Source organism: Hippocampus guttulatus, chromosome 1 (genome assembly GCF_054856545.1).
Source record: "Hippocampus guttulatus isolate MCC_2025c chromosome 1, RoL_Hgut_1.0, whole genome shotgun sequence".
NCBI classification, from domain to species: domain Eukaryota; kingdom Metazoa; phylum Chordata; class Actinopteri; order Syngnathiformes; family Syngnathidae; genus Hippocampus; species Hippocampus guttulatus.
In genome coordinates this window covers 8,216,573-8,240,899 of record NC_141261.1, presented here as the reverse complement: position 1 = coordinate 8,240,899, position 24,327 = coordinate 8,216,573, and the positions used below count along the sequence as shown (strand labels likewise).

The following is a 24,327-nucleotide window of genomic DNA, read 5'->3' as shown; positions in this document are numbered from 1 at the left end:
GGCACTTTCCATACCTTATGGCATTCTTGACCTTATTCCACATGGCTTCCCCCGAGATCCCCCTTTTATCCGTCTCCTCTGCTGTCCGGACCCTGTGATGAATCTTTTGCTTCAAGGCATTGTGAGTGGAGTGGACCATTTACTGGTGGTGTCTCAGCATGCAGGGTTTAAAAGCCCCGATTTCAGCTCATACTGATTGACTTGAGCTGCTTATTATATCATGTGATTTATTATTATTATTTTTTTAAAGGAATAGGCAACGTGATTGATGCGATCCAGTTGTGCATTTTGCATAGGGGGGGTGTTCTGTCACCCCCCCCCCCCCCCCCCTCCGCACCGGAAATATGTGCTTCTTTGAAAAGCTCAGCTCATCTGTTTGTCGTGCAACTTAGTCGTGCCTGCAGATGACTGCGAACAGATTTCTGACTCGATTGAAGTTGACCTTTTCTCTGTGGTATGATTCAGTTCATGAAGTAGTAGTTGTATATTTCAAATGTGCTGCTAGCGATGGTTATTTTCAGTTTTCTTTTGTAACATCCTTAGTTTCATGCACTCCAGCTGAATTAAAGACGGATTGTTTTTATTGTCAGATAAGACCATTAAAGTAATCGCTTTGAGCTGCTCTAAGAAGTTACATGGCGCGCAATAAAAGTGCTAATTGAACAGCGAAAGGTACTGGAGGAAAACATTGCCGAACGCCATTGATTCACATCGACTTTGCTCGGCCCCGCTTTGCTTGGACTTTCGTTATCTCAAGCACTTACCCCCGGCCCACCTTCACATTAAATCTAACGGCAGAGGTGTGGGTTACCCTGAAGAGGATGGAAATAATAGTCCTGCTTGCGTTGTGAATGTCTGTCAGGATACAGCGGCAACCGACCATAATTAGGAGCAAACTGTTTGCCGCTCCGCTAAAATGCCATCTAAATGCCAAACGGGGGTCAGCGTGTAGATTATATATTGCGTGTTACTGTACAGTCTTTGCTCTGTGGGGGGAAGCTCGAAAAAGACAATCTTGCCTACACCGCAATTCTAAGTTCATCAGCTAAAACTGCATATCCGACAGCTTGTTTGCTATGCGTGTCGTCATTTTAGAGACGGTATGCCATGAGGAGGGGGGAGAAAAAATGTGATTTCATACTGGGACATTCTGAGCGTGATTGAATGTCCACCAGCGTCATGAAAACATTAATTAAACGTCCTTAGCAAAAATGGTGGTCCATATTGCGGAATGAATGCCAAACAGAGGATTTTTCCCCGCCCTTTATTTTACCAACCCCACCCCCTCATTTCTGGTAAGTCGTTTATTTAGCTATGCAATAGGCTTCTGGCACAGATTAGGTCATCGAAGCGTGTCAAATCTCTTTCAGTGCTGCCCAGTTTACACGGGCTGTTACAATCCTTTGTCTATCTGTTGCCGTCATGCCCCGTGGCATTCGCTCGCTTGCTACCTTGACTGGAGAGGACCAGGATGCTTGGTTTGAGCTGCTTGGTGAGTGCAGCACTGCAGACCCATATAAGGAAGCGTGTATCTGCTCAGCGTGGCTCTGTACAGAATCACAAGGTGTCTGAAGCCCACCTGTCAAGTCCCACCACAGCCATCTTTAGCACCATCTTCACCCCCCCCCCCAAAAAAAACCCTCAAAAACCCCATATGGCTCTCTGCCAGCATGTCAATGTGCTATGCTAACAGGCTACCCTGGCCGTATTTGCTACGGTAATACGTAATGCTCAGCTTTCACTCACCGTTTACCTCGAATGAAAAGAATCGGTGTTTTCACAGAGACTGTCGCAACAGCCACATAGCTTCATAGCCTCCAGAGTAAAGCACAGCTCCACATGCGCTACCATAGATTCTCGTTTGTGTGTGCGCGCGTATACGTGTGCTTGAGACACCAGCGTTTGTGTGTGGGCGTGCGTGCGCGTGAGCTGTGTGTGTAATCACTCCACGCTGGCGGCCTCAGAGGGAGAGGTGGAATCAATGCAGTGGGTTATGAAGAGAGGGAGGGAGGAGTTTGAGGGAGGAGGCTGATCAATATCAGAGCAGCAGGGTGGGGTAATATCCACTTCATGCAGGGATGGCGGGGGGGGGGGGGGGTACGCATGAGGACACCAGAAAGGGGAAGTGGGGTGGGGTGGGGGGGGGATATGGTAAATGTATGCAAATCTCTGTGGCGCCGGTATAAACAAGAGGCTTTGTGTCAATCACCAGCTGAAGCGGCACATTTTGAGCATTCTCCTCCATTCCAACGCCGTGGGAGGATCCGAGGATTTGTTTGTTTGGGCTGCCGCTTCGCCATTGGTCGCGCCCTGCCACGGGGGGGGGGGGGGCGTGGATGGACAGCGGTAATGTATGGGCTGCCAAGGCAATGATACCCACTGTTCAGGGAGCTGCCGCTCGCCCCGCCCTGATGGATTCCGTAGACTGTTTAGTCAAATTTCTCTTCACAGCCAAACTATTACAAACACGCAACGTCAAGTCACCTTATCGGCCAGCAGCCAAGGAGAGTCTGTGTGGGGGGGCATCGAAGTTCACATACACGACATAGCTCGCAGCTCTTGCTTCATCCGGCTCGTGTTCAGTTTTTAGTGGTTGCTTTACAGGACTATCCTGTCTGCCTGATACAGTGACCCGTGTCTCCTTTCAAAGCTGGGAGGCAGGATGTGATGGAGAACAGCTCAGTGCTATAAACCGACGCTTCCTTTGCGGCGGTTTGGAAGTCCCCCCCCCAAAGCGCATGCATCATCCACTTGTGTGTGGCGTGATGCTGTTTTTTTTTAAATTGTTTTTATTTTTGGGGGGTTTTCCTCGTAGTAATGGCCTCAATGTGTTTAGTACTCTTGTTTGTCTTCTGTTTCCTCGCCTCGAGCGAGCTTTCACAGCTAATTACACTGACCTGGCCACTTATACAACACACAGCACTGACGTCGTTGAAGGCATAGACAGAAAGAAAACACCATCACGGGGACAGCTCTGACCTCTCTCGTCTTTTCTTTGCTTCTCTTTTGTTTAACCCCCTTTAGCCGTCCTCTCTTTAACCCGATAGAGTGAGCTGAAGCGAGTAATTCCACCATTGACAGTAAAATGCTTTGCCTCCCCGACCCGAAAAAACAAACAAATGCAGTCATCGTCACTGCGTGCGAGTGTTCCAAATATGCCTTTTGATTTACACACACTTGCTGTGTTGTCTGTGTGTTGCTTAGCCTCTTCATCTCCCGTTTTTTTGACAGAAATATGTTATTCGTTGTTCTCTCAAGGTATGCTGTATATCTTTTCCTCAAGTGCACACCTCCTCTTTTTATTTCTTCTTTTCTTATATTGAGTCCTGTATGAAACTGATCTCATAACGTTTCCATGAAATCTCAATTGGGCACACCAAACTATTTATTTATTTATTTTTAAATCAGAAATGGTGGACAAAATTTCAAGCCTAAAATTTAACAACTAAAATTTATTTATGTATTTTGGGATTTTTTTCCCAAAATAAAAGACAAGTCGTACGTTGGATATGGCTGAAATATGCAAATGCATTTTATGACTACATGTATGCATAGCGATTTTTGGGCTACCGGTTGAGAATCACTCATACATTCAAGGTTTGAAAAAATACATTGCCATTGCCTTTATCATCAGTATCCATTTGAAATGTCTTCCATTTTGAAGTCACAATTATCCACAAGGAGTCCAAAAGGCACGGATATATTACAGTTCTCATTCCTCCTCGCATGTGACTCTTGGAATACAAAATAAACAGTAAATGAGATCATTTTTTTAGCGGCTGCTCTGGTCACTCGGTGTATTTTTTAACGTTGCGCCCATAATGATGTGACAAGAAGGCAACTGTTGTTTGTCAGTCTAGACTGAGAATCATGTGTTTCACATCCTTTGAGCACTGGCCATGCCTTGTTATTGCAGCTGGGTCGTCGACAATAAATCTCTTGTTGCAGCACGGCAGGAGGCTGCTCAATGCTTTGTCTATGTGTGTATGGGGGGGTGGGTGGGGGGGTGCGCGAGTTGTTTTCACGCTCCCCGTCAGTTATTCATTTGCCCTAAGTAGCTGTTTGATTTTGTATGCCACAGCTGTAGGGACGTAACTTGCAGTACAAACACATGCACATATTTACCGAATTTGCATCTGTGCTGATGTTATCATTGCATGCAGATTGGTCATTTGCATGCAACTATTTGCATATTGTACAAAGCGAGTGTGCATGATGAGCCACCTACTCCTCAGTGCTTAGCGGTGTACATGCCGTATCAGTGATAAGGACCGGTGTCATCGCCAGAGACTGACTGATAGGCAAGGTCACCTTCAGATCCCCCATCCGGGGAGGGAGGCAGAGCGATGGATATCTACAGATGCTGGATTAAACAATACAATTGCGACTGCTTGAGCCGTTCTAAGCCACGTGCCGTGCCGTTGGACCGGTTTCGGCTTGAAGATCAGATTTTTAAAAAATGTGTTTTTTGCATGCCTTCACTCTCACTTCATCAACCCCCAGCCATGTGTCACCACTCTCCTGGGCGTGTGAGCTCCTACACAAACATATTTGGATGTTTGTCTCTGAGCATGCACGCGGAAATGACTGCCGCAGTGCTACGTATTAAATGAATGACAAATTCATATTAGCTCCGTGTGCACGCAGATTGGAGGAGGTGCACAAAATTTGCGACGGCCATAATTGATGTGGAACTGAATGTTGATTCATTGCGTCTCGGAGGAATTGAGGCAGGCAACGTGAGCAAGAAGAGGTTGAGCTACATCCACACAGACCTTTGCTATGACTCAACTCCTCTGGGCAGGTTTGTTCTGCCTAATACAACACGAGCATGGAAACAGGAGTTCAGCACATTTGAAGAATTTGTCCAACTGGAATATCATACATGAGTGTGTGTGTGACTATAAACCACACCTTTTTTTTCCCTCATGCTTTCTACCCTGCGGCTTTAAATGTGATGCGGTGTGTTTAACAATTTATACTAATGAGCTTCATGCTGCCAATAAATTCACCGATAGTCTCATTAGATCCGACCATTGAAATTGCCGACCACTTCACAGTGGTACAATGAAACGATCGGAGTCCGCCCACATGCTGAATATTCCTATCAGTCATTTGCGTAGTTCTTTGGGAGGCTTGGATGATGAAATTTTTACCAAAAACGCAGATGCATGTGAAGAGAGAAGTGTAAGAGTAACGCTTACAAGAGCAACAATTGCTGAGGCTTGCCAGCGGATGCTGATAGTGTGGAGCTGTGTGTGTGTGTTGGCAGTGGGGGGTTGGGGGGGGGGGGAGATTAAAAATCCACTACTACCAAAGGGCTTCATTGCAGCATAATGAAGAGGACAGTTCAAGCTCATCTGCAAATTTGCCTCATGATAGAAGTGACACTGACTGTGATCGGCGAGAATGTCATCAATCAATCAATCACAGCATTGATCGGATCTGCAAAATAAGATATTACAGCAAACATAACCTTGTTCACTCCAAGGACGTTCTATGCTGCTATCGTTCATAATGAGATTTCTGTGCATATACTGTAGATATACGCATAATTTTTTTCCCCGCGTATTGAATGTTTATTAGCGTTTGAGTTTTTGGGTGAAATATATATATACAGGGCGGCCCGGTAGTCCAGTGGTTAGCACGTCGGCTTCACAGTGCAGAGGTACCGGGTTCGATTCCAGCTCCGGCCTCCCTGTGTGGAGTTTGCATGTTCTCCCCGGGCCTGCGTGGGTTTTCTCCGGGTGCTCCGGTTTCCTCCCACATTCCAAAAACATGCGTGGCAGGTTGATTGGAAGCTCTAAATTGTCCCTAGGCGTGAGTGTGGGCGTGGATGGTTGTTCGTCTCTGTGTGCCCTGCGATTGGCTGGCAACTGATTCAGGGTGTCCCCCGCCTACTGCCCGAAGACGGCTGGGATAGGCTCCAGCACCCCCCGCGACCCTAGTGAGGATCAAGCGGTTCGGAAAATGGATGGATGGATATATATATACATTATATACAGTATATTTTCCCCAATGCATTGTCTTTGTGGCTTTTTATGGGCCATCTGGTCATACCCCCCCCTACTGATTACACACATAGACAAATTGTTTAAATGTTGCTTGATTTTCTGATCGGCTTGGTGAACGGTTGTTGTTTAAAAAAAAAAACTCACTAATTGGTGATCGTTTCCAAAATCCAGCTAGTTTTCTCAGCTTTTGGGTCAGAAACCAATGTTTTTGGAGGGTGGGGGTGAAACAGACCCCTGTTCGACTGCTTATTACTCAAGACAGACGGGAGGTCGAAACTGGTGAGAGGAGGGAACAGAAGAGAGGCTCTGTGTTTCTTTTCTTGAAAGATCAGTCAAAATGCTGTAAAACTGCGGTCTAATTGGGCAACTCGACTTGGAAAACGACTGGCAGTGAATGAATAAAGGACGTTTAGACAAATGCCCATCACAACTCCGGACATTAAAACACATTTATTTACATCGATTATGACCCTGCCATCAAGTTGCTTACAATATTTGTGCGGTCTTTGCAATGCTCTTGCTCCCCCGTCCGCCTCAGTATTGTCCGAATCATCTGCAATTGACACTTTTGTGAATGCGGCAAGCAACTTTAGAGTGAAACATCAGCGCACAGTGTGTGTTTATAGCGTTCAAGGTTCATGCTTGTGTGCGTGTGCGTGCGCTCAATCGGTTAAGGGCGGTGTCAATTAGTGCAGGCTTCAGCAAGCTTTCTCATTTCCTGTCTTCCATTACTGCACACAGTCAACCCACAACTCCTTCTCTGCCGTGCTCTGCCCAGGAGGCGAAACGCGCACATGCGCGCGCATATACGCACACATACACACACCCGAGGTTTTGGATTAGTCATCTGGGCGAGTGTCCATTATGTCCACACACATCTACACAAAGCCTGATATTCATATCCTCCTGACGTGACGCTCTGTCCTCCCCCTCCTCATTTGTCCAGACAGTCCAGTACAAGTGAGATGTCTCATTAGCTTTTCAAGCTATGCTATTATGGTAATTAGGGAAAACTAAAACAATGGATTTCAGGAAACCGCCTTCCAAAGCAAAACAGGTTGAGGCACTTGGCACAACATAACAGTAACGTGTTGCATCTTGTATCTAAAATGTCAGCACGTCGCTATTTTCTAATATATATATATATATATATATATATTTGCTACAGTGAAACCCCCCTGTTGTGAAAAAATTCTTGCTGCAAATATGATTTCGTTGTAGAGGAGTTTCACTGTGAGTGTGTGTGTGTGTGTGTGTGTGTGTGTGTGTGTATTATATATATAAATATATATATATGTGGGGGGGAGACGCGGGGGAGGGGTTTCCTTTCTGACTCATAGTTATTGCCTTGAGACCAAGCAAGTCTCTGGTCCAAATTAAAGATCCCAGGCTGCACACACACACACACACACACGAGCACAGAGAAAGGCAGGTATCAAAGCGAGCTGGCTTTGAAGCTTCTAAATGAAAGGCTGTAGGCAGAAATGACAATGTTTTCTGGCAGGCTGTAACTCTGTCTAGCTGAGCGTTAGGGCTTGAGAAATAAAGTCAGTATTATGATCTGAACAGCAGATATGAGCTCCCCTAACTGCCTCCATCTGTCCTCACACAGCCCACGTTTGAAGTCTCACTTGGATCTGCATTCTAGTCAATAGCCTTGTTCTTTTTGTGTGTCGACTAAATCACTCCTCGGTACTTTGTCTCGCTCTTCTGAAGATAATCATCATTATGAGTGATTGTTTTGTTGTTGTTGTTTTTTTATCCTGCCTCCCTCTGCGTCGAATAACATTGTGGGGGGGGTTTTGTTGTTTTTTTTGTTGGAGTCAAAGACAAATATTTATGTTGGACTCAAGGTTAGTGTGCTCTGTCCGTTCTCACCACCAGTGCTCAGTGGGGGCAGGATCGTATGGTCAACATCAGGCGTTTTCTTATTATTTCTGCCATGGATATAGTCTTTCCCTCCGGGGCTTTTTGGAACACTTAAAATTGAGTGGACCTGCCCAGAAAGGCCCCTTTTTTTGGCCTGTACTAGTGCCGACAGTATTCAGACTAATGTTGGAGTTCCAATGTTTCACATGTGACGCTCGAACGGATCTCTTGCACTGTTCACAACAAATGTGCTCATTATCAAAACTCTAACTACGGGTATAGGAACGTGAAAATCCCACTGTGCATGACACTTTATTGCTGTTTTATTTTTTTTCTTCACTTGACGGTTCTCATAAATTGTTTTCCCTCTCTTGTTTTCATAGTATTGTTATAGTATAATATAGTTCATAGTATATGTATTCTTGTTTGCTGCTGAGAGCAGCGCTTTACCCCTGCTGTGCTCTTCTTTGCAAGGATCTATTTTTAGAAACCTGGAATCATGTGTAGATAGAGTCAAGTGTTCACACACATCTTATGCGGCAACGCCAAATGCTAAACAGAATAACTTTGCCAAGTCAAAATATGCAGGATGTGGCATCCCCGGTAGATCGCAGCATTTTCTAAAGCTCCAAGCGCAAAACTCATCAAGGCCCACCGTGGCGTACCAAACTGAACTAAACAATACCATTTGGCGGAAAGGAGGATTATGTTTCCGATCAGATTAGCATGTGATTTCATTTGTTTGCTGCCCTCGGCCTTGAGGCAGCATGGCTTCGAGGGATTGTTATGATACGATATACTATGAAGAAAAAAAAAAGAGAATGCACTTCAGCAATTTTCATTCAGTTTATACTTAAAGGTTTGAGTATACATCGGCCTCTGGATGTGTGTAAAACAGATGTTCCTTCCTGCTCCTTCAAATTAGTTTTTGAGTGTTAGGCAGACATGGCCACTGGCATTGAATGATGTGCATGCACACACACACACGCACGCACGCACGCACGCACGCACCAGAAGGGAGAGCAAATTTGCCACTTTGAAGCATTCATCTAATATGGAGCTGTGCTGACAGATGGGCCCGGTGTGTTCAAAGCAGAGCTCACCCATTCGATATTCAAACGGGTCAAGCCAAAGGGATGCGGAGGGAGAGGCGCCCCTGTGTAGATTCGGAGCAAAGGTTCCGCCAGAACCGCCACCACAGCTGGGACTTGAGGACCCCCCCCCCCAACACACACACACACACACACACGCACGCTCCCATTCCTCCTCCTCCTCCTCCTGCTCATCATCATCATCATCTTTCCTTCCCACACATATGGACTGTATTTGCTCTCTTTGCTGGACAGGCAAAGCAGACTGTGCACAGTTACCCTTCCCAAACATTGTAATCAGTGTTTGTTTAGTGTTTATTAAATGTACTGAAGACAAGAACGCTTGAGGGCCTGGTTGTCCTTCCTTCGTCCCAGTGGCCGAGTGCATGCTGTGAAGCCCATACAGAGTGAGGGGGTGGGGTAAGAGTGTGCAGAGTGGAATTCTGCCGCCGCCGCCTCTGACAGCCTGATTTAGAGGTGCTGTCTTTTACCTCTGACACACAGTTTCAGCCTGCCTTAGTCTACTGCAAGGTTGGGAGAAGAAAAGTGATGCTTATCCTGAAAGCCTGTTATTTGTGTGCGTGCGTGCGTGCGTGTGTGTGTGTGTGTGTGTGAGTACGTGTGCTTGCTCACTGCAAGCTGGCATTTCTTGCTAACTCCCTCCCTCTCTTTGTCAGTCATCGTGATGTTGAAGATTACATGAGCACAGCAGATCCCGTCTACCTCACCAGTTTATGTTCACACAGACACACAGTAAAATACGTGTTTGGGAGTGTGTGTCGTCCAGATGGAAGCGTTTACTGAGTGTCGGTGTGCTTGGCACATCTCTCCACCTTACAAAAAGAGGGAGTAAATAGTGGAGAGCAAGATGAAAAACGAAGGCAGCGGCTTAAGAGGTGGAAATCCTTTCCAACGAGCTCCCATCATATTTGTCTTGCATATGTGTGTTGTTGCACGTGCATGTGTGATCCTCCCAACCAGCTCTTCCTGCCTCCCCCCCCCCCTCACTAATCTTATCATGTTAGAGTGGAAGATTAGTCCTCCCCGATTTCATCTCTGCCTCCAAATGCCACAATCAGCCTTTTGTTCTTTGGTTGTGCTCGCTCCCCCCTTGCGGCTGGGGAGGTGAAACACACTCCCCATGTACCCGCCTCCAAGAGCTTGTCCTCTGTGCCATTTTGAGCCTCTGCCTGTCAATGTCACACTGCTACCAGCACTGATTGACTATGCTCCGGCCCACCCCTGCCCTCGGGGGGTTGGGGGGGGGGGGTGCCGGCTAACTAAGCTGTTAGCACAGCAGCGCCTGCTAGCCAAGCCGAACTGTTCGACATTCCTTGCTAGCACCGAGCGACTGCTGTCCGTTTGTCTGCATGTGTTGCAGATCCGTCTTTCCTTCCTTACCGCTGGCTGCCAGCTCCTGAAGGAAGTCATAGATCCCACTTGCTGATGTCACCAGGGGGATGGAGGGGGGGGGGGGGGCACTAACAGAGTTAGTAGAGGAAGAAGAGAGTGTTTGAAAAGCAGAGAAAATAAACAGAGGTTTCCTGTTAATGAGGTGCACTGGGGGCCTGGCGTGTGGGAGCAAGAGGGTCTGGTTTAGTTTAAAAGCAAAGCTCTTGCGTTACAGTGTGCGGCGGGAACGGAGGGGCATGAGGTTTGCAGCTCACCGGTTGTCACAATGTTCCCTCAGTTGTTGTCGTTTGCTTGCTCAGCAATAACTTTATCGTAAAAGCCGCCGTGAACAGATGTGAGATGAAGACCCAACACGGATGGGTATGAAGCCGTACGCGCTCGCTTTGCATTGAAAAGGTCTGTCTTAATCGCGGCCCGTCTGAATGGAAAGATGGAATTAATCCTTCATTCGCGGACACCCCCCCCCCCCTCGTTTTTTTCTACACAATTTACTCCCACAAATGAACACACATTTATGTTCTTTCTCCCGCCTTCGCTTTTCATTGTGATGTGCGTTCACGGCGGCCCCAGCTGTAGAGGTGACTGCACACACATGCAGCCACACAAAGAGAACCGCTCACCCATGATGGATTCAAGGGGCCGGGCGCCCGAAGCCAGCGAGAAGGAGAATTAACTAACTCGCATAATGTTCTTTTGCTTACTTTTGGAGTCCAGATGAAAGAGCCGCCATTAGTTTCTTTATTCATAAAGATCAACATACTTGCTTTAGAGGGATATTTCAAAAGTATTTCCAGTGTAACTGTTGCGGCCCTCCCCTTCTTTTTTCTGGGTTTCTGAGTGTGGCCAAGAATGCCACAGGCCAAGCTGAGCCAGTGAGACGGTGGGGGGTGGGGGGTGTGGGGGGGGGGGGGGGGGCGTTATTCACCGCCATTGTGCTCAAGCCCCAAAGCATGACTCTCAGATTTATATCTCCACACTCAATGAAGGGCTAGCCTTGTCCCCTTGAGACTTTTGGCAAAGCACGGGGACACTTGTATTTATAAGTCTGCCGAAACGAGAACGTCCCCCCCCCCCCGCCCCCATCAGCCCCTACCATAATCCAACCCCACTCTTCTTTCTTTACCTTTTTTTTCATTTCTGCCTCTCAGCACTGGCTTTGCCTTTTAGCCCATCTGCTTGTGAGCAGCATTCCCAGGGTTGAGGGCTCAGGAGGAGGCAGGGCAGGGCCATGTTTAGCCTCTGGCGGGACGAACCGAGATGGCCGTCGTTCTACGGGGCTTTGATTTGCCGCGCAGTCAGCGAGCAAAAGCTCTCCATTGCAGTTCAGCACTGTGGTTTTGTTATTTTGTTTGTTTTCAATGATGGATGTAGTCAAAATCCAGTTCATTCCAAGCACTATTTTTATTTCGACTCTTCGCTGTTCAACACCCCCTTTGTTTTACTTTGCACATTTTTATCGGCGCACATTTTTATAGCGATGTCATAATTGAAAGCTATGCCTTTCCCCCACATCTACTCCATATGTGGCACTCTGTCTTCCTCTCCTCCACCCCCCCCCCCCCCCCCACTTCTGCGCAAGAGGGCTTAACGCCACTTTGAGCTTCCAAACAGCAATATGCTCTATAGAGCAGCATCTATTTTGGACACTCTGTCGCAAAAGAAACATTTTAGTCTTCTCTTTGCAATGCAATTTTCAAAGAAGTGGTTTTTTTTTTTTGTCGTCAAAGTGCACCTTTCTATTTACCTATGCACAGGCTACATCTTTTTTTTTTTTTTCAAGCATAGAATGAAACGTTCCGGCAGCACACTCTTGTTGAAGTCTTAATTACGTATCAGCACTGGAAAACTATTTGTTTCACTGTGCCCGTGCCAATGTCTTAAAGGCAATCATGCCTATAAAGTCGATAGACACTGAGGAGATCGGGCGTGTGGGGCAAACTTGACAGGCGGGGTGGGGGGGGGGGGGCATGACGTCACTGCACTGATTTCTTCACGCTCTGCTGAGGTTCTGTCTCAGTCCATTAGTGTAGCTCTCTGTCGACTCCAAGTGTGTGGTTATGTGTGAATACTGACCGTCACCCAGAGGAGTCAATGCAGCTGACTGAGTGCATACCAGCTGCCGTTTAACACGTCCGCGCTCACTTCCTCCAACCGTGCTCAAGGTTGAAGGAGAAGAAAATGGAGCGGAGCACTGGAATGAGAACGATTAAACAGGGAAGGAGGGACTTGGAGGAGAATGGGAAAAGCAGAGGTGGGCTCGAGAGTGATTTGCTCAGCTCAGCCTCCTCCCCAGTGAAATAACTGAACAATGTACTCGAAATATCTTAACTCTGACCTCATGTCCCCCCCCCCCCCCCCATACAGATAGGATAAGACAGAAAGGGGACGTACATTTCACTTATTTCCTTCTTTTCTCCGGTCCCGATAGTGGTGGTTCATACACACAAGATAGTGTCATAGCCCAGCAGTGTCTGTAAATGTTCCATGAAACGACAGTGACGCTCAGTTGAGTTTATGGGAACGCACCAAAAAAAAATGATAACATGAAATGAAAACAGTATTTTATCCTTTTCATGCCTCGCCTAAATTTCTCCCCACCCTTCCCTTTTTTCTTTGACTGGCCATGGATGTGAGGATGTCTTCTCACTGCTGTGCCTCCACCTGCTGGCCATCTAAGAAATTACAAGCCTTCCCTGAAATGCACTTTATAACAAGACCAGTAGATGGCCGTCTGTTGAGCATCCATGCAGCGATTATCTGCAAAATGAGGTCAAAATAGCTCAATCAAATCACAACCTGGTTCATTGGGGATAAAACGAACCTCACTCGGTTATGACAATAACTTCCCACATCCCATCAAGGTTGAAATGACTTGCAACCCCTTTGGAATTGATTTCAGCCGCCCTTCATGCCACGCCGGCATCAGCCTTTCCGACTCTACAAAAAGCATCACTGTTGACAAGGGGCTAGTTTGCGACGGTGTGATCAAACTCAACGTCGTCTCTCTGTGTTGCAGAGTAAACGGGACCATCTGCTGATGAATGTGAAATGGTACTACCGCCAATCAGAAGTGCCCGACTCTGTCTACCAGCACCTGGTGCAGGATCGCAACAATGAGAACGGTGAGCCTTTGTATTGTTACACAACACGTATCTTTCCTTCACACACACAAATACACACACACACGTGTGTGCGCACGCGCACCTCTGTCCTCCAGATGTGTGAGGGCTACAGGAAGGAGCTGAGGGTTGCATTTCAAATGGAAAGCATGGCCTAGTGTCCTGGGCAGAGGAGCGAAATCAGTGGTGCTCCACTGTTCCCCTGGTAACGCTCCCTCAGTGCACACAGCAGTGCTGTCAAGTGTTAATAACCTGCAGCGCCACGCGGCCCTTGAGCATACACACTCTCAACAGCACCCGTTACTCTCCCCATGATCGACTTCACCAGGAGTTAAACATGATCCCTGTTCTCAACGTCCTCAACAAAAGGGGGACACGGGTGGACCAACTGAGGCACACAAAAACAGACCATTTCATCTCCAAACATGAGCTGTAAAACAAAACAATCACATTTTTTCAGATCTTTTTCTCCTTTTTTTTTTTTTTTAATAATAATACCTGTGGACATGTTGGTATCGCCTCTTTTTTTTTTTTTACCCCCACAATTTATAGACATCAGCTATTCTAATATATTTTATATTACTTGTAGACATTATCTTTCAGGTGCTTCTTTAAACTCGCTTTACTTTTTTTTTTTTAATTTAAAGGAGCTAATGTGTACACCTTTTCACAAGCTGCTCACCTGTTGACAAATCCTGTTAGTGGCGCCCTGATGACTGAGCTGCTCTCAGTTTACCTCCCAGAATGCAAATGCCTCTAAAAATATACACTGTGCCAGGGCCTGGAACCCGAGGTCAAATGCATCAACAAACAGTTACAACAAAACAGGGTCAGAGGCAAAGCTTTTAGTTCACGCCATCCGTTTTAGCAACCGAGCGCGGCATATTTTTGATTTGTCCACCATAGGATAGAAGTGTCAGCGTGGTGCTATGCCGTCCGCAGTGCGTCCTTGCAACGGGGACTCTGGATTATTAGGATTAATGTCGCAAGGTCGTACTACAGTGGTCCCGGCATGTCACAACAACTCGGATCGTTCATCAAAGTGCCATTTCAATTCTATGCGCTGCTGATATGTCCCCCCCCCCTCCCCCTTCTCCAAGGGTCATTTGAGTCGAAGACTGGACATGATGTCCTCCCCTCAGGGGAACACATTTTATTGGCTTTGCTCATTTATGGGGCATATTATTGACCTCTCCAAATGTATTTATGACTCACCATATAGAGAGCGACTGTCCTGATTTTATGAGTTAAATACATGACATTTTTGTCACTCCATGCTTAGCAGATAACGCGCTCCATTCATTTCTTTTTCCTAGACTCCGGCCGTGAGCTGGTTATCACAGACCCGGTGGTCAGGAGTCGAGAGCTCTTCATCTCTGACTATGTGGACACGTATCATGCTGCTGCTCTCAGGTATGCGCAAACGCTCCCGTATCTTAATATGATTGCCACACTCACATTCTCAATGCTATCTCTCAAAAAATGTTAAAGTGCTGCAACTGCAATTCCAAACAAACTGCGGATATTGTTTTGCACTGAACATGACTACAACGTACGATTGAACTCCCAAGATAAACCATAATCTGTTCTGGGATTGCAAAATGACCGCATGAAATAACCTGACTCAGTATCACTCCAAGGTGAAAACATGAGATTTACCATTGTTTGAAATGCATATTGGCCAAATTCCCGCACGCCTTGGAAATGAACTGCAAGCAGACGATGCACATGCAAACTGCTAAATATGTGATCTTGTTGTCAGGATGGACATTTTGCCAAACGTTGGCCATTAATGAGCACATGGTGGACCTTCGCGTAGCTACACGATCCAATTACCGTATTTTCACGACCATTCGACGCACCGTATGGTTGGGCGCAGTCTCATTAATGGGTGCTATTTCTGTATTTTACACATAGACAAAACACACTGTATTATTGGGCGCAATTTTAAAGTGGTAAAACATACGCCAGCTTAAACATACGGCATGCATGCGCGCACGCTAAAACACGTTAGCTTGTAGCATACGGTAGCATGCCAAGACATACAGATACAAGCTAAAAACACGTTTTTAAAAAGGCAACGGAAAACTGAGTTCCGTTGTATTTTATTTAGCCATCGTACAATGTACTCATGTTTTTCGATCAATCATCACCCAGAAATCCATCAAAGTCCTCATCCTCTGAATCAGAATTGAACAATTGTGCAAGTACCGGTAATCCATCAAAAACGCCGTGTTCCCTCTCGTTGTCAGTCACTCTCATTGCCATGTGGCTCCACAGAAATGATGCCGGCTTTGCCAAAAACTCGAACAACAGTGCAAGCAGACACGTTCGTCCAAGCAGCCACAATCCATTCGCAAATTGTGGCGTAACTCGCAAGTTGTAAAGTTGTGTTTGCCATCCATCATCCATTGTTCCCATGCCGTTCGCAACTTTACTTTGAACGCCTGGTTGATGCCGATGTCCAGCGGTTGGAGTTATTTAGTCAAGCCTCCGGGAATGACGGCAAGCTCAGAGTTCATTTGCTTGACTTGGTTTTTCACCGCTGCTGTGAGATGGGCACGCATGCCAAAAGCATAACCGATGGCTTGAAGTTTGAACTGAGCTTCGTAGGCGTGTCTCTTTGTAGAATTTATTTTCGGGGGTTCTTAGAAACCAAAACCGAAGTTGTTTTGCAATAATGCACATAGCCACACTCTATACAGGTGTTGGTACCTGCTTGTAGCGTCCCTTTAGCGTCCACTTACACGCCCACCCTTCACTCATTGGCGGACTTCTTCCCCGCATGCCTGTCACTCACGTCTGCCTTTTCTCTCTCTTTCTCTCCATATATGTATATATACACGCCCACCCTTCACTGATTGGCCGACTTCTTTGCCGCATGCCTGTCCACAGTCACTTCCGCCTTTTCTCTATATACACAGCGTGTCGGCTGTCAGTCAGGTTTTGGAACTCAGCGCATAGACAAGACGCTCCGCATCATAAGGCGTCCTGTCCATTTTGGAGAAAATTTTAGACTTTTAATGGCGCCTTATAGTCGTGAAAATACGGTAGGTCTGGTCCACCAATTAGGATTTTTTTCAAATCTGTGATAAACCCCACACAAGTATTGTGTATGGTTAATTATTTTCAAAGTAAATTCACCTTTTTTTTTGCATAGTTGTATGCTAAATAGGATAAGTAATACCATCATGCAAAGAACATTTCCTTGCTGTCAAATATGTTGTATGTTCTATGTTCGTTCTGTCCAGTCATCCATCCCTCTCCCAATTTCTTTTTCCACAAAGTAAAACTGTCTGTGAGCAACACAGTGCAAGTCTCCCAGAAACCACGGATGTCAGGGCAAATTAGCTGTGCCTCGTCCTACATAGAGCATCCTTTGATTTAACTTCTACTACAGGGCTTCAGATAAATAGGATGGAATTCCAGTGGAATGCTGTATTGGTGTGGTTCTCTAAAGATGAATGCTCCCGTTGCCCATTTTTTTTCACTGGTGGGGTTGACTGATGTCTGTGCGAGACAACTTATCTTGACAATTATACCCGTGTTGTCTGTGGTCAGACAGTGCGGTGTCGCAGTACAAGTAGGGCCAAGTTAGGAGTGGGAAAAGGGAGATGTCATTGCACACATTTTGGCCAGTCTGAGCGTGGTGTTCCGCTATAAAGTAATTTACTTGGGTTTTATAAATGTACATCCCAGGAATGTCTAATTAAGACGTTGACTTTGTACTAGTCAGAAGCTTTAAAACACTGTGGATCTCCCGCACGTTTGAGAATACAGTATTCACATATTCACATATCCCCTGCCCCCCCAAAGTTTTTGAATATCTTAACATGTTTGGGCGGGGGGGGGGGGGGTCCTCCCCTTTTTCTGCTGTTTTTCTTGGAAAAGACACATTCAATTTTTAGCAGTGGGTTTTAAAGAATGTTTTGGATTTGTTTATAGAGTTTTTGTACCGTATTTTCCGCACTATAAGGCACTTCAGAGTATAAGGTGCAGCTTCAACGAATGGCCTATTTTAAAACTTTTCATATGTAGTATAATATGTGTATAATGCAGTGCGCATTATAAGGCGCATAGAATAGAAGCTACAATGGCTGCAGTTGCGTTATGCATCCACTAGATGGAGCTATGCTAAAGGGAACACAATACAATACAGCTTTATATAGAGAGAGAGAGAGAGAGAGTGCTTTCACAACCACTGCACCTGAAACAAAATGCTGTACAGAACATTTCAAATACTTGGTCCAAGAAATCTGAATATTAATCCATAAAGAAGTCACATCGGATGATAAGGCACACTGCTTTTTAGGAAATTGAATGCTGTTAGGTGCGCCTTGTAGTACGGAAAATACAGTTTATATGTGTGGTGTAGATCAGCTATATATTCATGCATGCCATTTTATTATTTTTATCTGTATGTGTATGTATTTCCCAATGTACTTAAATGGCCGTTAACTCTGTGGATTTTCGCTATTTGGGGCCAGGCTTCGTCCCTATCCCCTGCAACGATGTCTGATCATGTTTGTCCGCTCTTCCACAGGGGGAAATGCAACATTTCACATTTCTCCGACATTTTTGCTGCCAGGGAGTTCAAAGCCCGCATTGACTCCTTTTTCTATATCCTTGGATATAACCCAGAGACCAGGTGAGGAGCTTTTCTTTTCCCTATTAATCCCCATGCTTGAAATATATGCTTAAACCAGAGTTGAAGCTTTACTCATATACATTGTAGTTCCATAATTTTTCACCATTTACAGATATGTATTAAAATATGGATGATGACTAAGGTTGGGCATTGTACGAATTTGAATGAATCCGGTTCCGATTCGAGTTCCAATCGATTTTCGATTCTGGTTCGCGTGGTTTAAATTAGGCATGTCCAAACGATGGACCCCCGTCCCCCCCTTTTTTTTTTTTTTTAAGCGCTCAGATGCTATGGGAAAATAAAATATAGGACAAACAGCACCACTCCAGCTCCACCATTTGTACTCATCAATGTCTCCCTCAAATAGATGATTTCCTTTAAATACACACATTGTATCACTGGCACTTGAGAGATAAATAAATGCCCCTGCCATTATATGGGAAAATACAGTGTACAGTGAATCACTAGCCTGTATTTGTTGTGAAATACAAACAAAACAAAGCTAGGAGAATCACACAAACAAACACATAGTGTAACCCTTATATTTGCTAGATGCTAATGTTACTGCATAATTCCAAATGCAAATAACCCAACAAGCCACTGATAATTAATTGTACACAAACAGTGCACCATCACATTTAGACATTCACTAAAAAGGTATTGGTCAGTCATTTTTTTAAGAGGAGCTGAGTGGTCTGCACCTTTGGGCCACTCGATTGCAGACCAGTACGGTTCCAAAAACTTACTCTACTAAACATTTATGTGTATTCCAAATTTTAAAAATCTTTTATTTAGAAACGTGACCAGATTCTCTCTATGACTGACTCCTGATGCATTTCAAGATGCATATGATAATTGTCGACCACATAACACTAATATTAAACCCACGCTCTGCACAATGGGTAGAGATTGGCTCTTGAGCATTATGGTGAGTTATATACAGTATCTTCATGATAATTATATTTCTTCTGCCTTGCCTTACGTTGGCGCAATGAGGGATAATGATGCTAATGTAGTTGCATAAAAACGTGGCTTCACTTTTATTGTCATATACACAAAATACCTCTTTGCTCGTATCATTTTTTTCTGTAGTGTCTCTTGTTACCATAGTGACCATATTAAAGTGGTGTTCCCAATGTTACGGTGTTGGTGCTGCTTGGAAAGGTATATAAAAATACACAGTGGATTTGTGTTTGTTGTTTTATCTTATTAATTGTTAATTATTTAAATTTACTTTCTTGGGAGCCTTGCTGAAGCCTAAGCTGTCAGAAAAAAATCAAAGAGTAGTATCTTGCGAACAGAGCAAATATTTTTTTATGCTGTCTTAGAGACACAACAATAATTAAAAAAAATAATAATAATAATGATGCACCGGATTTATAAAACTCTCAAAGCACTCACAATGGCTCCATTTTTAATGCACACACATGTTCACACTCTGGTGGCAGTCAACTCGGAATGCAGCCACAACACAGCTGACCGAAACGTGGCTGCCAGTGTGCGCCCACGGCCCCTCCGACATTCACACCCAGCCGTGTGCCAGTGTGAGTGGCCTTGAAGAAAAGGTGGGTGAAGTGTCTTGTGCGAGGACACGTGACTCTGTTGGACAGAGCGAGATTCAAACAGTTGACCCTCTGGTGACTGGACGACCCACTCTACCTCTGGGCCACGGTCGCCCCACAACTGAGCGTTCTACATGAATGTTGTGACTGTTACAAAAACTCTGAACCGTATTGTTCGTGAACAGGGGTTCCACCGTAGATAATAATGGCCCCATCTGCTGGACCATACGCGACAATGCCTCCTTGCCGCTAATGCAGAGGCGTCAGCGGTCGTGATTCCAGTCCGGTACCATTCACACGTTGGGGCTTGTCACGTGTTGCACCGACGGTCGTCCTCGTTCTGGTCTGGGGAGGGTTGCCAATTGAAGGCACCCTCTCCCCCGAGCTCCGCTTCACACTTCTCCCCCACCCTTCTCTTCCTCTGCTCCACACGCTTGGTATTCCGAGCGACGCTTCGGCAGCCTCGCAATTGCACCCCGTGTTTATGATGGCGCATACACACAAGGGGGGGGGGGTGGGTCGTGGGTGGAGAGGGGCACCGATTACCGTCTCGTGCGTGCGCGTGTCTGCGCCTCTGGTTGGCCGTCCGCCGCTGCGGGGTCGCGGCACATGCTCAGTTGGCGCCCCCCGTAAACAGCGAGGGGAGCTGGCAGGCGCCGTGCGTGCGCTCTCGGGCTGCTCTGAGGTCACGGCACAAACTCAGTGCGCGCCGCTCCATTTTGAGCAACCACGTACAGATAGGTGAGAGCCGCGGGGCGGGGGAGGGGGAGCGTCGCACACACGCAGTGTCACACGCAAAAGAAGGATCCATGTCCGACATGGACGACTTGTTCAGCCCGCGGAGGTAGGTTTTCGTCAGCAGCCGCGCGCGCGCTAACGTCTCGTCCGCTTGTTTCGCTGTCATTGTGCGTTCGAGCTGGCGATGCCGTAGACTTACACCTGGAATAACGCGGTTGATGTCCACGCTAGCGTGCATGCGTTTGCGAGACGGTAGAACATTCCACGGGGGGAGCGAGTGTGGCTGGCTCCATTTTGCAGCTCCTGTTTACAATCGGATGACATGGCGCTCAGCGGGCTGCACACAAAGCTTGACACAGACACAATCACGTGCGGCGCCGGGCAAAAAACATTTGAATGCCGCCGAATTGGCTCCTCTCTTGTTTTTACTGCGCAGCAATTATGTCAGTGTGCCACACGCTCGCGCCGCTATTGGTTGAAATTGATAAAGGGGGCGGTGCTGAGGCTGATTGCAAGCACACACAAAGTTTGGATTTGAAACGCCTGTCATTAACAGCTGGGCTTGTTGCACATCCGCAGTTTAGTGGATGGAGCGGCTCAATGCCGTGCATTTTAACAAAAATGAAATGCAATTGGTTACCTACTTAGCTTATTTAAATCATGTAACCCGTTTGTGTGTCCCATAATGTGACCTGTAAAGTTGTCAACATTCAATTAAAATAATAATAACAATGCATGAATTAATGATAAAATTCACTCATGTGCAGGAGGTGTACCTCAATTAAAGCGCAGTAACCAGTACTAATCCAAACTGCCTAATTCCACGCTGGACAGAAAATACAGTGACGCCCACGTGTATATGTGGTTTATAATTCCTGATTTCACCCTTTTGTTCCCTCTGGAACCACTTCTCACCCGTTTGCTGAGAAACTCACATATTCCCATTTTTTGTGCCCATTATGCCCTAAAATGCTATAGCATCCCACCAAATCACTGCCTAATAGGAAAGTAGTAATGGGTGTTAAGTATGTTGAAATGATGCATCTCTAGCTGAGTGACTAAACTGTTCATACGTCAGGGAAGAGCTAAGTTTAGCCTGATGTTGTTTGCGGAAGTTTGTTAGCGCCTTAGCACATGTGTGTGTTTTTGGCTCTTTTAAATGCACACTTCAAGCTAATTTCTCAAAATAGAATAATTGGTATGCCAGGGGTGTTTCCCTTGGACGGCCGTTATGAATTTAGGGAAATCATATAAATGTTTACTCCACTCCACATGTTACATACACAGTGCACAACAAATTGATGAATAACTAGTTTTAAAATCAGAAGTCAAGAATGACAACTGTGATTGTGGATTACATATGACAATTTGAAATGTTGGTTCAGACTTCAGCAAGCATCATGGAACATGACATGCTTGATTTGCTTTCGCGGGCCACATAAAATGAGGTGGCGGGCCAGATCTGGCCCCCGGGCTTTGACTTTGACACCTGAGTGGTAAGCTATTTAAATGAGGGTAATATGAGTTTTAAAATGCTGAAGTGCTTTGAGGTCATAGTCTGTGGTATATTTAAGGCTTAAACTTTTAATATAGTCAGTTATTTAAAAAAGAAAAAAAAGCACCATGTCATTTAGGCCCCTTTTTTCCCTTTTTCTCTTTAAGGCAGGGCATGGTCCCTGTCCCTCACGCATGGCTGGCCTTTGCTGTACACATATTGTATTAGATCTTAAAAAGATATTTTGAAGAGTTTCCCAGGTGATTTGCCTGCACGTAGAAGCAGTTCTTCTGTTCTCCATTTTCTGCTCTCAGCGTCTGATTGTCTGCACTCAGAATCGAGTACTGTTAATCGTAACAGGCACACACTCAGCACGGACCCTGCTCATTTTTGGGATTGTGCTTGTAGCAGTTAGGCACACTGTAGAGTTAATACAGTCAGTGACAGTGTGAACATGTTCGCTCACACTGTTGAGCCATGTTGCTGTGATAAAACCTTGTCTCAGCAAAAGTAGTTTGTAGTTTTAATTTTGAGCATGGTTGATTTGTGTACCTTGACTTAAATTTGACCCTTTAAAGTCAGTGATGCCATGAATGGAATTGTTGTGACTCATGAGGACAGCCCAGAGGATGATTTAAATGCTCTTCAATCATGATGCAAACTCCGCTGTCCTATGTGACACCAGCATGGTTTATTCAACGATCATAATTCGAGATTACCGAAGTCACTGATGGGCTCGTCTGTCATAAAAATAGCATTTTGAACAATTTTGGGGGACATGCTTGAGCAGCAGCAGCCAATTCTGAACTTGCTCTAAAAGGAATACTCCCGAGCTGCTGAGAACGTGTCTCGCGATAGGTTTGACCCACTATGTCCTGTTTGTTCCTGCGAGGAACAGCATGGCTGCTGCAGAGAACATTGGATCAAATAAGAACCTCTCTCACAGTCTGAGACTAGCGGGCCTCTCGTGTTTCAGCCACCTCCCGATGATGGAGTGCGAGCTTCTCAGGGTGCAAATCACACTGACACATTCTGGGCTGCCCTGCGCGTGGCTCTATGAAAATCAGCGCTGTTACCTAGGCAACCAAAGGGAAAGGCTTTTCAAAAGGAACAGCTTGTCATTTTCTTTAATCCACTGCAGCTGGAGATTCTGAACGCTGTTATTAAAGTGCAGTTGCTATGGCTACCGACATTTGTACCAGCAGCCGTTGCAGAGGCCCTTGTAGAAGCCCCCCCTCCCGGCCCCTCCTTTTCTTTTAGAGGATTCCGTTTTATGGATGCATTCACAATAGCGCGCCTGCAAATGTACTGGTGTCCTACTCACTGTGTTGGCGCATTTAAGAGTTGTTTGAGTTTCACATTAGAAGCACAGCCTAATTCATCAAGTACAATGCATGCCGCTTTCTTTCAGCGAACTTTTGAAAGGCTTCCAAGTCGATAATGTCGGTTTTAATCTGGCCTTTTGTCTCCTCAGGCGGCTAAACAGCACTCAGGGGGAAATCCGGGTGGGCCCCAGTCACCAAGTAAGTCATCGCACTCTTCCAAATTGTATATCCGGCCTTTCCATTGGAAAATGGTTCGGTTGTTGAATGTTTTATTTTACTTTGGATACATTTGTCCTTATTATTTTTTTTCTTAATCAACTCCTGTTCTCATAACGTCCAAGCTGCCTGTCACTTGAACGACAGTACGATTGCACATCAATTCAATAAAATACAAGTTTAAAAAGAACAAAACTCCAAGTTCTACTAATGTGACCAACGTTCAAACACAAGAGCACACATTGGCCCACAAGTATATTGGTGTGCCATAGGACTGAATCGGAGACGGTGACTGCTTCATCTCATCACGTTTTCATAAAAAGTGCCTTGTACTTGGTTTTGTGCACATGGCTTTTGAGATGCGATGCTTTCATACACTCATTGCTAAAATGTTAATAATTGGAAAATACTCCAAACTGTTTCTTTGCAGCATATGCAAACTCTTCCCTTTGAATGAATGGAATCGATTTTTTTCCTTGCGGCTCATTTTTTTCCCTGCATTAACGAGCCTGTAAAAACACTTGTCCATGTTGATAAATCACAGATAATTATGCAATATAGACTTTTGTTTTTTTTTTATTTAATTCATTTTTCCCTGTCAACACCTTGGAACATTTAGCAAAAGAAGTTAAGTCCAAAATCCTACAGTAGATAAAATTGGATTTGTATTTTGTTTTGTTTTTTAATTGGGATGTATTTATTATGGGATGTATGTTTTTACAAAATGTCTGTGTCCAAAATGAAATGTATCTCAATTGAGGCTTATCAAATTTTTCCAAATTTAAATGGAATGGTCTTGCTCAGGTGACGCTTAAAATTAACAGGATCCTTGAATAG

General features: G+C 45.4%; 1 protein-coding gene across 4 annotated transcripts in view; it reads left to right on the top strand.

Moving 5' to 3' along the window:
* rerea (arginine-glutamic acid dipeptide (RE) repeats a) overlaps positions 1-24,327 on the top strand; it is a 100,995-nt gene that overhangs the window by 44,761 nt on the left and 31,907 nt on the right. For 2 of the 4 annotated variants that reach the window (XM_086107382.1, XM_086107374.1), the window contains exons 4-7: positions 13,404-13,509; positions 14,823-14,919; positions 18,050-18,154; positions 23,424-23,472. In XM_086107382.1, coding sequence (XP_085963508.1) covers positions 13,404-13,509; positions 14,823-14,919; positions 18,050-18,154; positions 23,424-23,472 — 357 coding nt within the window. Of the gene's footprint in view, positions 1-13,403; positions 13,510-14,822; positions 14,920-18,049; positions 18,155-20,246; positions 20,561-23,423; positions 23,473-24,327 lie in introns of those variants that run through there. The other 2 variants (XM_086107398.1, XM_086107390.1) reach the window with 1 other exon arrangement.